At 45.5% G+C, this 14,879-nt stretch overlaps 2 protein-coding genes across 5 annotated transcripts; both read right to left on the reverse strand.

The window, feature by feature from the left end:
• Positions 1 to 786: 786 nt before the first annotated feature.
• On the reverse strand, positions 787 to 6,735 carry SSR2 (signal sequence receptor subunit 2). Of its 2 annotated transcripts, none has more exons than XM_053368923.1 (6): positions 6,669 to 6,735; positions 4,856 to 5,010; positions 3,608 to 3,706; positions 2,773 to 2,881; positions 2,351 to 2,428; positions 787 to 1,305 (listed from the first exon to the last, which is right to left on the reverse strand). In XM_053368923.1, exons 2-6 carry the CDS (start codon positions 5,008 to 5,010, stop codon positions 1,195 to 1,197), a joined length of 552 nt encoding a protein of 183 aa, XP_053224898.1. In that variant the 5' UTR covers positions 6,669 to 6,735; the 3' UTR covers positions 787 to 1,194. The 2 variants fall into 2 exon arrangements, with proteins under 2 accessions (XP_053224898.1, XP_053224897.1); XM_053368922.1 differs by having other exon boundaries at positions 4,856 to 5,045; positions 6,669 to 6,729.
• Positions 6,736 to 8,208: 1,473 nt separating this feature from the next.
• Positions 8,209 to 14,764, reverse strand: TSACC (TSSK6 activating cochaperone). 3 transcript variants are annotated; one of them, XM_053368529.1, is made up of 6 exons: positions 14,528 to 14,753; positions 11,340 to 11,423; positions 11,166 to 11,233; positions 10,105 to 10,134; positions 9,184 to 9,342; positions 8,209 to 8,771 (listed from the first exon to the last, which is right to left on the reverse strand). In XM_053368529.1, the coding sequence occupies exons 1-6, from the start codon at positions 14,599 to 14,601 to the stop codon at positions 8,545 to 8,547; spliced, it is 642 nt and encodes a 213-aa protein (XP_053224504.1). In that variant the 5' UTR covers positions 14,602 to 14,753; the 3' UTR covers positions 8,209 to 8,544. The 3 variants fall into 3 exon arrangements, with proteins under 3 accessions (XP_053224504.1, XP_053224506.1, XP_053224505.1); XM_053368531.1 differs by lacking the exon at positions 9,184 to 9,342 and having other exon boundaries at positions 14,528 to 14,764; XM_053368530.1 differs by lacking the exon at positions 11,340 to 11,423 and having other exon boundaries at positions 11,166 to 11,234; positions 14,528 to 14,734.
• Positions 14,765 to 14,879: the final 115 nt, after the last annotated feature.

Below are 14,879 nucleotides of genomic sequence, written 5' to 3' on the forward strand. Positions count from 1 at the left end.
TTGAGCGGAACAGATTTGCAGAAAAGACTCTACAACCTGAAATTAGAGACAATGCATGTACTTTTGTAACCCAATAAAATCTTCAATAAAAATTATTTTAAAAAATTGAGAAGTGTGTCCTAAAATGCCTATTTAGGAAAATGGTAGGATCCTGCTCTGAAAAGATTGGAGACTCACTGCTCTAAGGCACTTAAAAATAAGTATTGTTTTTCATTCCTTTTAAATTTGTTAGCAATGTTATTACCTTATAATTTAAATACCTTATTTTTCCGTGTATAAGACAATGTTTTTGCTAAACACCAGAAAAATACGGTATTTCCTTGATCTTCCAGCGGCTGCTTCCGCCACCAGACAAGTGTTGCCTCCTTCTCCTTCCCCTGCTGCATGTGCCGCTCTTTCTCGTGCGTGCACACACGGGTGCAAGGCGCCGCAAACTGCGCAAGGTTAAGGGCACCAACAGAGCACTCCGAGTAAAAGTGCATCCGGGGCCTTCTTCATTTCTCTGTTTTGGGTTCAAATAAACAGGGGTCGTCTTATACATGGAAAAATGCAGTAATATCCTTTTGGACTGGGCCTGCACATATTTTACAGAACCTGACGCAGTTAAAACAATACCATTTGTTTCTGTTCAGTACCCCCATTTCAAAACATGCTGGTGCCAATGCCTTTCCACCCATCTGGTGCCCTACAGATGTTCTGAACGACAACTCCTCCCTTCCCACTGGGACCAGAGGTAGGAGAAGGCCTGCTTTTGTGCTAAGGGAAGAGAAAAGAAATCACAGCAGATTCAAAGTTTGTGTTTTATTTTTTCATGATAAAAAAACACACACGCACACCATTCTGAGGCACAACAGATTTCTCTGACAGATTATCTAATTCTTCACGCTTAGGGCTCTGATATTTCCCCTTCCTTCCAGTGCCCTCCTGTGGCCAAGAAGAGCAGATTTGACGCAGAGAAGGAAGAGGGGTGGGACCTCCGTCACTGAGGCTGGACGGATCCCTCATTAGAATGGCTAGGAGGGCTGGCAGAAAATGTGGGGCCTGTTTTAATTCACTGATGGGTTGGTTTTTCTTTTTACGGCAGCTGTATCTTGAAGAGCAACACCCCAATTTGTTTGGAAACGCTGGCTGCTCTGCTGTCGCTCCCGAGTACCCCTAGAACCGCAGAGGGGAACACAATCCACCTGGCGCAGCTCAGTTCTTCTTGCTCTTGGGGGTGTCGTACTTCCTTTTGCTCGAGTACCAGAGGAGCAGAGGGATGCCGATGGAGGGGAGCGTCATGACCCCAAAGGCTGCCCAATCCAGCTTCATAAAAGAAAAGGAGGTGAAAGGGAAATCATTAGTCGTTTCAATTCAACAAGTTCATTGTGCTAGTCCAGTGGTTTCCAAAGGGTGGGGGGGAGGCAGCACCCCCTGGGAAGCAGTGGCATTACAGAGGTAAGGAGAGCAGCTGGAGGTGTAAATGGCTATAGACTTTGAAAAGCTGGCATCACATGATCAAGTTCATCAACTCTGTTGAGGTCATTAAACTAAATAGTTTAAACTTGATTTTGAACAGATGTGCAACAACTAGCTGTTAGTCACACATCTTCCTTAGTGGATTGTGCACACCACTATTCTGAATAATGCTTTTTATAGAGTAGAGTGGTGGACACTGGGGATTAGTTTATGGAACCAAGGGGATGGTGGCCTGAAAATGTCTGGGAACCGCTGTGCTAGTCAAAAGCCGTGACTGTGATGATTATATTATAGTGTTCCAAAACACAAGCATAGTGATAATATAACAAACATAAATAATACAGTGGTACCTCCGGTTACAAACAGGATCCGTTCCGGAGGCCGAGCCGCATCCTGAAAACTTCGTAACTGGAGGAACCTTTCTGCACATGCGCGCAATGTGATTGATATTGAGCGCTTCTCTGCATGCGGTGAAACCCAGAAGTATATACTTCTGAAAAAGTGTGCATGCACATGAAAGCTGATACCAATAACAAACTTAGTTGGTCTCTAAGGTGCTACTGGAAGGATTTTTAAAATATTGTTTCAACTATGGCAGACCAACACGGCTACCTACCTGTTCTTAATGGCTGCTAGCCATAATGGCTAAGCTCTGCCACCACCGTCAGAGGCAGCAATGCTTCTGAATGGAAGCTGCTGGAATCCAAAGGCGGGGGAAGTGCCCTTGTGCTCCGGTCCTGCTTACAAGTTTCCCACTTGGGCACCTGGTTGGCCACTGTGAGATCAGGATGTGGACTAAATGAGCCATTGGCCTGACCCATCAGGCTCTTATGTTTTTAATGCCCCCAATGCTGTATTGGAGCAGGTTGACAGCACTGCTTTATTTACTTACAAAGTGTGGCGAAAACCTCCGGTCAAATTCTCGCTGGGCGAGGATCCCCCCTTGCCCTGGAGCGCTGGTGAAGCCCACCTGAAAAGAAAGAAAATTGAGGGGGTTTGTGTTTGTTATTATTCTTATTATATATTTAACCCCACCTTTTCCCCTGAAGGGCCATGGTGCTTGCGGTCATGCGAGGTCTCCTTGTTAAACAACCACCACAAAACTCTAACCCAGGGTTTCCCAGACTTGGGTCTCTAGCTGCTTTTGGACTTCAATTCCCATCACACAACCCCTCCCCAAATTTCCCTGCACAAGTCATAGGACTCAAGAAAGGGAGGGGTCAGTGGTAACTACAAAGAATGCCTTTGTGAGCTGAGCCAAAGCCTGTGGGCCCCCGCAGATCCCAGGCTCCACCCAAGGCGCTTGCTACTTACCACCACCTGGGCCCCCTCCTGTGCCAGGTAAGTGATGGTGGCCGAGGTGAAGTTGAAGTAGCCGGCTTTCAGGGGTCTCAGGACCACGGTGTGGGACACGTTGCTGGCGCTGAGCGACAGTGGCTAAGGAAGCAGACTGTGTCGTGGAAAAGGAAAGAAAGAGAGGGGGTTTTGGGGAGAAGAGACCAGGGGGTGGTTTGGGTCTTACTGCTCATGTGTGTAACACTGAATACTTGCTCAGTGCTCCAAGATAAATAAGGGACAATCCCGAGGGTTTGTTGAGGCTTAAGATCTAAACCCAAATGTTTTTCGGGGGCCCTGCCCCAATAGTTCCATAAACTTATTCCCAATGTGCCTGCTCTGCCCTAGAAAAAGCATTACAGGCGACTCAATTTATGCAGGGGTTGTGTTCCAGTGATTACACAAGAAAGTCAAAGTTCCATCTAGTCCAAACAGCTTGAGTGCAATGGTGGGTGGGAATGACAAAGTCGTCGTCCCCCCCCCCCCGATGCCTGCCCCCTTTTTATTTTTGTCAAATGCATAAAGCTGAATGCACACAAGTTAAAGGTGATTTAAGTTGTGAGTTACCTGCATTCAGAATAGCGGTTTGCACAACCCAGTAAGAAAGGTAATAACACAACAAAACTCAACACAGTAACATTTAACTGCACATTTATTCTAAATCCAATTAAAACTATTGAGTTTGATTAATTGGTCATTGGTCTGATCCAGCAGGCTGCTCTACTGTTCTTACGACTCTAAAGAATCTAAAAAGAGCCACTGTCACCCCTACACACACACACACCTGCCACACTCTGTGCAAAAAAAAGGATACGGTGCGATCCTGTCCCACTTGACATTGAGCATCCCAGAAACAATGCCGAAGTCTTCAGGAGGAAACGAGTCGTCCGACAACTCCACCTCTAAGGCAGCGCTTTACGCCAGCAGATAAAAGGATTGGGATAACAGTATTAGGAACAAGACACCGTTTGAAGGCAGGGTGTGTGGGGTGGTGGGAGCCTTACCTAGATCCCTTCCAATCTGGCTTCCAACTTGAGTTTGGAACTAAAACTACCTTGATCACCCTGGCAGATGATTTGTATTGTGAGATGGAAAGGGTGAGTGAAATCTTATGGATTCTCCAGGATTTCTTAGCAGCCATTGACCATGGTGTCCTGTCCTTCCCAGAGGGTAGGTCCCTGAAGTCTGGTGTGTAGGTGCCATAGCAATCCATCTTATTCCCAAATGCTATTCTTTAACACCTACATCATGGACCAATGGCAGGAGGCACCTGGAGATAAGGGCTAGGGTGCCATCAATATGCAGCTGACAGTGGCTTAATTTTTGATTAGACAAGTAACCTTAATGATTACCAGTATTTTTTTAAAAAATGAAAGTAACTTTTAAAAAAAAAAGTTATATGATGGTAAAGAAATATTGATGATTTAATGAATTTGTACTCAATTTTTCTTCCAAATTGGAATTCAAGACAGCTTCCAACATTTAAAAAACATTATAAAATACAATGTAATAAAGACAAACTAAAATCAATAATTAAAAATACAACAAAACACATTTAGAACTAGCAATTAAAAGTACAGTTTGCCCTGATAGCAGCCCAGTGGTCAGCGTTGTCTGTGCCTTAGTTTCCAAAGGTCTGACTGAACAGGAAGGTCATAGCCTGCCGGCCAAAGGATAACAAAAAGGAAACCAGTCTAACCTTTCTTGAGATGGAATTACACAATCTGGGAGCAGCCACACAGAAGCCTCTCTCTTGGGTCACCACCAGCCATGCATCTGATGTTGAAGGTGCACTCCCAAGGTTCATATAGGGAGATAGACTCTTTCAGGTGGCCTGGGCCGAAGCCCTAGAGGGCTTTATACGTTATAACCAACACTTTGAATTTTGCCCGGAAACAGACTAGTAGTCAGTGACAAGAGAATAACATGCTTCCTGCAACCCGCTCCAGTCTGCAGGCTGGTCATAGCATTCTGCACCAGCTGCAGCTTCTAAAAACTTTTCAAATGCATCTCCATGGAAAGAGCATTAAGATACCATCAGCCTTTCCTAAAAGGGATTTACCTAGAGCCAACATTGTAGATGTTGTACTGCAAAGTGAGATCCCGGCCCTCGACGGCATATCTGTTCAACAGGGACTTGGAGGCCAAGAGCCTGGCCCCTTCCTCACAGTAGACTGAGGAGGTGGCAACCAGCACGGCAAGAATCAACAGCTTCATCTGGAATGGAGAAGAGGATGGATTTGTAGTTGCACCTGAAGAAGAATATCATTTGGTAGAGAAAAACTGAAATACATAATGGTAAATCTGTTTAAAGTGTGAGGAAGGGAAACAGTATCAGCACAGCAATTAAATGTGTGTTTATTTTTAAAAACCTGCTGCCAAATTAATCAAATTGAAATTTTGTTTTAATTGGTTAGCTTAACTGATTCACCAATTAAAACACTGCCATCTTACTAAACAGAGATTAGAACCCCTACTTTGCCTCTAAACGAATATGGTTTTCGGATGGCTAAAGAGTGTATAACCCTAATCCATGATAAATGATCTTTGAGCATCCATGCTCAAACATGAATGAAATATGGCCATGCCTCCAAAGTGAAACAGGTGATTTAAAATAAATCAGTAACAATACAATTAAGAACCATACAAAATCTTAGCACAGTGAATTACGATTGCTACAACAGGCAGAAAGCTGATTTACATGGTTTGCCACGACCCTCGGCAATTTTAATCTGGCCCATGGGGGGAAATGTTTGGAACCTGCTGAGCCATAGAAGAGAATGCTGGGCAAAGTGAATTTTATTTATTAACTTTGTCCATATAATGCTGTTTCCTGTAATCCAACACCACAGGCTTATCCTATAGTTGAGATCCCCTCAACTGAATGCCAAATACTCTGATTTTTTCCTCTACTGTGATCTCGTCCTCTTTTTCTTCTGTCAGGACCCTTCCCCAATTGCTCAGAAATTGCCCCATAATAAGATTCCATCAAGAGCCAGTGTGATGTAGTGGTTAGAGCATCAGTCTAGTAGGATCTGGGACAGACCAGGGTTCAAATACCCACTTGGCCATCATGATGCTCAGTGGGTGACCTTGGGCCAGTCAACATCCCTCTCAGCCTAGCCTACCTCACAGGATTGTCGTGGGGATTATATTAGGAGAGGGACAACGGTGTGCGCCACCTTGAACACCACAGAGCAAAAGGTGGGATAAAAACGCAACGAACAGTAGTGGTAACAGCAGTAGTTCATCTCGCCAAGTGGTCGTTCTGACTGCCGGCAGCTCTCCAGAATCTCACTCCATGAAAAGAGACAATATTGTGTAGCAGAGTGTTCGACCCGAGAGAGACCAGGGTTCAAATCCCCCCCCGGCCCGGAAGCTCACTAAGGGGATGACCCTGAGCTTAGTCCCTGCCTCTCAGCCTAACCGACCTAACACGGTTGTGGTGGGGATTAAATATGGACTAGGATTTAGGAGACCAGGGTTCAAAATCTCCACTTGGCCATGAAACTACTGGGGGTGGGGGACCTCACTGTCCTCTCAGCCTAACCAACCTCAAAGGGTTGTTGTGGGGATAAAACGGGGGGGGGGACCCACGTGCACCACCTCGAGCTTCTTGGAGGAAAGAAGATGGGACACAACTGCTGTGAATGAATGAATTAATGAAACTTTCTCTGCCAAGCCTCCTTGCACCCAGTTCCATTCGTCCTCCTTTTTCCCTGGCAGAATAGACCCCCCCTCCTCCAACCAACCTGCATTTCCCCGACTAAAAACCCCTCTCCTCCTTTTCTCATCCAAAGCTGTCCTCCGATCAGACCCCCAAACCCGGTTTTGCCTGCCAAGACCACCTGCCCTCCCCTCCTGCGCTCGCCCACCTCGGCTCCTGCAGCTGCCAGCAGAACGGAAAGGAGAGTCAGCACTCCCAGCGGCCGGAACCCCGCCTCTCTCTTTCATGCGCGCGCGCATTACGTACCTTCCTCGAGTTGCCGCTGAGCTCGCTGGGAAATGTAGTCCTCAGGCCCTGCTTAAGAACCTATGTGGAGACAAGCTGGAGGATGCCAGTGGCCCTTTTGGCTCAGTATCCTGTTCTCCCAGATGAACCAGAGAGATGCCCACAGGAAGGTCTCTAGCACAACAGTAAACCTCCTCTCTTGTGGCTGCCAGCGACCGGCACCTGATCCTGGATTTACCGCCTGCTTTCTGGTTATTTTGGTGTTAGAAGAAACATGAAAGATCATTAGGAGAGCTCTGCTAGATCAGACCAGTGGCCCATCAAGTCCTTTCATAGTTTTATAAGCTTCTATCATGCCACCTCTTTCTTGCCTTTTCTCTAAACTAGCCATTCCCAAAAGCTGCAATCTTTCCTCCATCCTTCTCCTGACCCTATTCTGAACCTTTTCCAAGTCTACAATATCCATTTTGAGAGGAGGTGACCAAAACAGTATTCCAAATGTGGTCTTAGATATGTATAGCAGCATTTTGATAGTGGCAGTTTTGTTTTCAATTCCTCTAATGATCCCTAGCATGGAATTTTCCTTTTTCATGTCTTCCACACGCTGGGTTGACATTTTCATTGAGCTATCCATTAAGGCTCCAAGGTGTTACTCCTTTTCTGCCATCACCAGTTCATCCCCCATGAGAAATTAATATTTTTTTGCCCCCACATGCATCACTACACACTTGTTTACATTGAATTGAATTTGCCATTTTACTGCCCATTCACTCAGTTTAGAGAAGTCCTTTTGGAGCTCTTTGCAATCTTTTTAACAACCCTGAAAAATCTAGTATCACCAGCAAACTTTCCCACTTCACTGCTAAGTCCTAACTCTAAATTGTTTATGAACAAGTTAAAAAGCACAGGACTCAATACCAATCATTGGAGGACACTACCTTTTACCTCTTTTTGTTTGGAGAACTGTTCATTTGGACAGTTAACTATCCAATTAGTCACTGTAACTATTTTGTATTCAGATAAATCACAGGTTCCTCTGCCTATTTTGCATTTCATTGCTCACTGAACTCATTTTTCCACACCCACCCAGTGTGATGTATGCCAGCCAATTCAAGATTTCACTCTGTGCATCTGATTGGCAGCACGGGCAAAGCCCTGTGGAAATCTTCACCCACAGCACTTTGCAAATGGGCAAAAAAGGGGTTGCCTGATGTCACTGTGACATCAGGGGATCGACACGTGGCTTGCCCCACTCTCCTGTCAAATCTGGCCTGCAGGAGGTGGGGGAGATAGCCAGTTCCCCAACCCTGCTTTAACCCAAAGAACACCCTCATTCCTAGCTGCCACTTTTTATTTAGAGCAAAATGTTTTTGTTTTTTTTAATTGCATTGGGTGAGCAAGCTGGCCTGGCTTGTCTTACTCATCATGCACCTTTCCCGAAAAGATCACACTGCAGAACCATGTTTATAACAACCATGTTTATTTTGAATCACTGTCTCTTCCCACACCACATAATACTGCCAGCCAGCGCAGAAAAAGAAATCAAATTTTACAAGCATTGCTAATCTACGGAAATCGTATATTGTCGCAGTGTGTGGTAGGAATAGGTACACAGTTGCTCTAGGGTAGCTTTTACCTACCTGGCAGCCCTCCAGATGTGTTTGACCACAATGCCCATCCACCCCAGCCAACGTGATGGGAATTGTCACCCAAAATATCTGGAGGACATGAGGTTTGCTACCGTGGCTCTAGGGAGACTGAGAGCTTTGAGTTGGACAGGAGGGCACGTGCCAAGGCTGCTAGCTGGTGGGGTTGGGAGAGGAGGCTGAGCTCTTCGTGGTGCGTTGATCTGACTGCCCCAGGCGCTCCTGGTTTTGCTTCTCCTGCCTGGCAAGGAGGATGTTCATGGATTCTCGCATGTCTTCGAGGAGGGAGAGCTGTGCCTGCGCGATCTGCGTCTGTGTCTGGATGTTGTTGTGCATGCACTCCAGCAGGCCAAAACACTCCTGGGGCTGATGTTCAGGGGCTGGGGAGAGAGGAGGAGGGAAGGGAACAGGCAGTGGTTGGCTGAATCATCCACATTTTCTGCAAAGAGAGGGAGCCAAGGTGTTTGGTTTCCAAGGTATGACTGTATTTGGAAAAGACAACCTGTGTACCACTCCTCTATTTTGTAAACTTGCTTATGTTTTTGTTTGTTTGTACTTTTGATTCCATTTTAATAAAAACTTAAAAAGCGGGGGATAGGGAACAAGATAAAGAACCCTAGAGGGAAAGGGAGGGATCAGTGAGTCACTCAAAGCAGACTTTATATGTACCTCTACATATAAAGATGTGTATGCAATGTTTGCACAAATTGGTGTCCACTTTTTTGGCCATGGGGCTACTCTAAGATGATGGCCCACATGCATATAAAGCATGAGAGGGTTCCCCTAACTTACAGAAATGTCTCTTTCCCTTCCCGATCCGAGCTGTCTGGGTATATGGCAGGCCTGGGCTGGGCCTCCACTGAGTTGACGGGAGTTCCAGGAAACTGGGGGAGGGCTTGGCTGGACACAGAGGCTTAAAAGAAGGAGGTGGAGGACCATCAAAGTCTTCTCCTGTTGAGAAAGAAAGAGTGGATCAGGTTGCATGGCCAAGATCTCTAGAATCCTGGGATCAACTCTCACATCGTTAAAAGTCATCTTAGTTTATTAATCGTATGAGCTGGGTTAGTCGCTGAAATTTGATTAAGCAATTAAATTTGCATGCATTTGCATTTGGATATAAAAATTGTTTTGTGCAAGAAGCGTAATTTATTATGAGTAGCGGGCATTATCTTGGAAATTACATTCCCTCCTGTGTTAGGGAAAACAGGGAAAGTACTTAAGATGCTGATATCACAGACAGAAAGAGGAATTGAATGGGTGGCAGCTGATTTCAGCATCAACTTTCAGCCAGGTCTTTGGCTGATTGTCTTTGTCGTTTTAAATGAGTTTGAAGGAGGGTGGGGGTTGTTCTTTGGTTTTGTTGTTTTTAATATGTACTTTGGTTTTATTCTGTATATTTATGCTGTGAAACGCCCTGAGATCTTCACATGAAGGACAGTATTTAAATATAATAAATTAATAACTTTTAAACTGCTCCTGCTGCTGTACCATTACCAATAAAAGCAGCAGATTGCAACAAGAGAGCAATTGCTTTTATCTGTGTACCAGGAAAAGCTTCACTGTTAATTCTTGCATCTCAAACTGCTGTTGAAAGATGCAGCAATAAGCGGTTGACTGAAAAAACCCAAATCACTGGAAATCTAGATGAAAGTGACTGAGTTTGGCTGGGTCACCCCCCCCCCAAGGCAAAGATGTCTAAATAAAAACACTTACGTGGGACTTGTGAAGATCTTCTTGGTGTACCTGAAAAATATAAAATTATAGTTATTATGGATCTTTTTGGGGGTGAATGGGTTGCTCTTTTTGTTTAGTACATATTCATTTTATTCCTCTGTAAATATAGAGTCCATACTTTTGCTGTCTCTTTCGTCTAGGGAGAAAAGTTGCTAAGTACTTTTATCTGACCCTCCAAACTCAGCTCTGGGACTTTTAATAAATCTGCATAACTTATTCTACCTCCACCTCATTAGCTTTCTCTATGGCTTGTTGTGGCCACCATTGCCTCGGGTGTAGCCGCCACGTTTTTCTCACCATAAGGCACATAAGAATGCAGGGAATTTAGGACTGGTGCCATGGCTGCCAACACAACTTAAGAGGTACATGCTATAAGTGACATCCATAAGATACTAAAGGGTCTCAAACTGAGACTGTAGAGGGGCCATGCAGCTCACTTCTGGCACCAATGTTGCAGCTTGCCACAGGAGGGAACTTTGGGCTGCTCTTTGGGCTGCTGATGGTCAGGAAGTGGTACTTAGGGTTCCCATTTCCCCAAAAGCATGGCAGCCCTAGTGGTACTGCAGTTACCAAAACAGCAAGTGCTAATACAGGGTTGCCAAGTCTCTTTACCCCAGTGTGTGCGTGTGTGTACATGTACTTGTGTGTAGAGCACAAAGACTGAGGGGTGCAGCTGGGGGACAGCACACGGAGGTATTGCAGCACATTGCTTGATGCCGCACATTGGGCAATGTTGGCCCCCTTAACAGCGTAGGCAAGTCGGTGCCTCTGACTGTGATAATATATCTTGCTCACTTGGGTGAAAGAGAGAGGTGTTTTTACAGACCTCTAACTTTTGTGTGGTTGTACCACACAAAAGGTAAGAGTCACAGTAGATGCCCTGCCTGCTTTTTGGCCTCTGGCCTTGCCCACCGGGGATATGTGACTCCCACAAGTTTATCCATGAGGGAATGCAGCTCCCAGGCTGGAAAAATAGTTCCTTATCCCTGGTTTAAAACATTAGCTGGAGAGGGAAAAAGTCTGATGTGGGTCTAACCTACTTTTCCGATGCTGCTTCTCATCCTGGGGGTTGACATCTGGCTCCATCCGAACAGGACTGGAACTCTTACCTGGAATGGGAGGAGAGGAAGAAAATAGTTATTAGTATCACAAGCAAGAGTTTCCAGGTTGGGGAGGGTTAAAGAAAAGGAGGTGCAGGACTGGAAAGCAACTCCCCTTTCATATGGACTGGAGGGAGAGCCTTATGTTTCTTATTTAAGGCCAAGATGGTCTTCCGGTGTCTTTCTGGTTTCATACTGCTGCGGTTGGAAAAAAATGATAGATTAGAGCATACTCAACAGGGTGCACTCGCTTTCCTGGGCTGGCAGCCACTTCAAACCTCAGAAGACAAACCCTAGGTAGGCCTTTTCAGCTTGTCGCAACACGTCCCGCTGCATCCTGCTGTCCTTGGCCAAAGGGAACACCTCCTCCTCATTAGTCAGAGGGGCCTTCTTGGTGGCTGCTCCCAGGATTTGGTCCCTAAAGAAGCCAGACTCCCTCTCTCCTTGCTGTCTTTCTGCCTGCAGGTGAAGTCTTTTACTGTATTGCAAAAGGCCTTGGGAAACGGACTATTTTTTAAAGGAAATGGCTTTTGATAGGGCGGTGCTGTTTTTATGATCTGTGTTTTAATCGGTTGGTTTCTTGTATTGTTGTAATTCTATTAGAGTTTAATTACTTTAGAAATAAGTATAATAATAGCAATAATAACAACAATCAATGACTGTCCTTCATTGTGCTCTGTTTTTACGTTCTGGGCAAGACTGGGAATGTGTTTGTGAGGAGTTGCAAACTCTACCAACTGCTGACCAGCCACTCTTCCTCTTCTCCCAGGTATAAAAAGATGGAGAAGTCCAATACAGCACCTTGGCTAAATGCAAAGCTGGGTGGTAGGCATGCATCGGCACTGCACAAAACATTGCATGGGTGACCATGGGAGAACATCATCCCTGGGGTGATCTTGAGCCAGTCACTCACTGCCTCTCGGCCCAACCTACCTCACAGGGTTATTGTGGGTATTAAATGAGGAGTGGGAGAACCATGTACACCACTTTGAGCTCCTTGGAGAAAAAGGTGGGATATAAATGTGATAAACAAATAAATGAAGTTACTGTTAAACCAGGTTCATCCTTTTTTATTTTATTTTCAGACAATTAAAAATGCAAGAATCATAGAATTGGAAGGGACCAAAAGGGCCATCTAGTCCAGCCCCCAGCAATGCAGGAAGGGGAGGATCTTTTTAATTATGAGAAAGTGGGAATGCAAGAGGCACAGCTCACACTCTAAACTGGGGAGGTTGGATTCCCCCCCCCCCACACACACACCTGTCAGACCCACGCGGCCTCTTCTCTCCCTCTCTCAGTCAATTGCTTTCTGGGGTGAATTGCTTATCTTGTCACTCTCCCAGCTGGAGGTGATTCTGAGAAAGTGCTCTCTCTGTGCACCCATACAGGCAGCAAGATTGAGAAGAAAGTTCTCGTCACAAAATGGATTGCAACTGTTCCTGCTTTATGTGCCTTAGATCGATCGGCAAATAGAATCATAGAATCATAGAATCATAGAGTTGGAAGAGACCACAAGGGCCATCGAGTCCAACCCCCTGCCAAGCAGGAAACACCATCAGAGCACTCCTGACATATGGTTGTCAAGCCTCTGCTTAAAGACCTCCAAAGAAGGAGACTCCACCACACTCCTTGGCAGCAAATTCCACTGTCGAATAGCTCTTACTGTCAGGAAGTTCTTCCTAATGTTTAGGTGGAATCTTCTTTCTTGTAGTTTGGATCCATTGCTCCGTGTCCACTTCTCTGGAGCAGCAGAAAACAACCTTTCTCCCTCCTCTATGTGACATCCTTTTATATATTTGAACATGGCTATCATATCACCCCTTAACCTCCTCTTCTCCAGGCTAAACATGCCCAGCTCCCTTAGCCGTTCCTCATAAGGCATCGTTTCCAGGCCTTTGACCATTTTGGTTGCCCTCCTCTGGACACGTTCCAGTTTGTCAGTGTCCTTCTTGAACTGTGGTGCCCAGAACTGGACACAGTACTCCAGGTGAGGTCTGACCAGAGCAGAATACAGTGGCACTATTACTTCCCTTGATCTAGATGCTATACTCCTATTGATGCAGCCCAGAATTGCATTGGCTTTTTTAGCTGCCGCGTCACACTGTTGGCTCATGTCAAGTTTGTGGTCAACCAAGACTCCTAGATCCTTTTCACATGTACTGCTCTCAAGCCAGGTGTCACCCATCTTGTATTTGTGCCTCTCATTTTTTTTTTTGAGAAATAGCATGTGACAAGAGACGAAATGGGGATGACATGATATTCAGATGAAGTGCAGTATGTAAATTTAATAAAATAAAAGATAAGGCATGTATAGCACCTCCCAAAGGTGCCTGCATTTAGCAATGAATGCACATTATCATGCAGTATGTGCACAAGCCATGATACTTGATACATTGAAGGAGGAGAAGAGTGTGGCTATTAGACTTTTCATTTTGTTTTCACTTATAACCACTGTGTGGCTGTACTAGGATTTGTAAGATTAGGTATCATCCATATGTTCAATAAAACAAATGTGGTTCATTATTTTTGCTCTATAATGGACAGTTTCCAATATCTTTTGCGATCTATTGTGTGTGTGTGTGTGTGTGTTGCTTAATTTTAATAACGGGGTGTGTGAAAATATTCCAATAACTTTTAACCTGGCACTTACCTAACTTCCAATTTATGCACTGTTATTAGGGATTAATTTTAATTTTATTTATTTTGGCCTTGCATCCTGTCTCTGCCACAAACTCACCAGGTGTCCTAACCATTACATTTTCAGCCTTAAATCTTTTTATAGAGTGCCTGCAGCTGGCCCCGTGCTGCATGTAAAACTTGTTACTAAGAATCTGAAACTGAGTTTGCTTATTTCTTTCTCCCACCTGATTTATTTTCCTTTTATGTCGTATATTTTAAAAGCAGATCTTATTTGTATTGTTCTCTGTAATGATGTTTTCTCAGCTGAAAAGTGGCCTATTTTCCTTTTTCTTTAAATAAAATGATCCAGAGGATGCAGCAAAATCCAACCCTATAACCCGTCTCCCAGGATATCTCACCCTGGAGAAAGCTCAATATCTAACTAGGTGCACTTTGGCAGCTCAAAAGGCATCTTCGTCAGGGAAAATACTACAGCTCCCATCATGCTCAGCGGTGAGGATGGGCGAGGGTTGGCTTGGGAGTGAATGGGGCCCGGATTGAAACTTCAACTCCCATGATGCTCCTCTGACCAGAACTTAAAACGAGACCACAAATCCCATCATGCCTAGGCTCAGGCCAGTCAGGACTCCGGAGCTCCTTTTTGTGGTTTCCCAAAAACTCGCCTCTGGGGTGCGACTGGTCGGGGTCGGAGCGCGGCAAGTGCTGCAGCGACCGCCGGTGTGAAGACTCCATCCATCTAACCGCTGACTGGAGCCCGTGCGCGTGCGCACTTCCGCCTTCCTCAGAACTGTGCGCAGGCGTAGTTGGCGTCCTGCAGCTTTCGTTCTGCGCAGGCGCGTCCAGCGGGGGCAGAGTGAATAAGGTGGGAAGACGACGCGCAAGCGCATTGCTTTTTCCGTTTTGTAGAGAAGCGCCGCACGCGCTACGCGAAGGGCGGGGCGGGGGGGAGAGCGTAAGTAGTCCGTTGTCCTATCAACCGATCTTGGTGGAAGAGGGGTGGGCGGGGCCATGGTG

This window comes from Podarcis raffonei, chromosome 16 (assembly GCF_027172205.1).
Source record: "Podarcis raffonei isolate rPodRaf1 chromosome 16, rPodRaf1.pri, whole genome shotgun sequence".
NCBI classification, from domain to species: domain Eukaryota; kingdom Metazoa; phylum Chordata; class Lepidosauria; order Squamata; family Lacertidae; genus Podarcis; species Podarcis raffonei.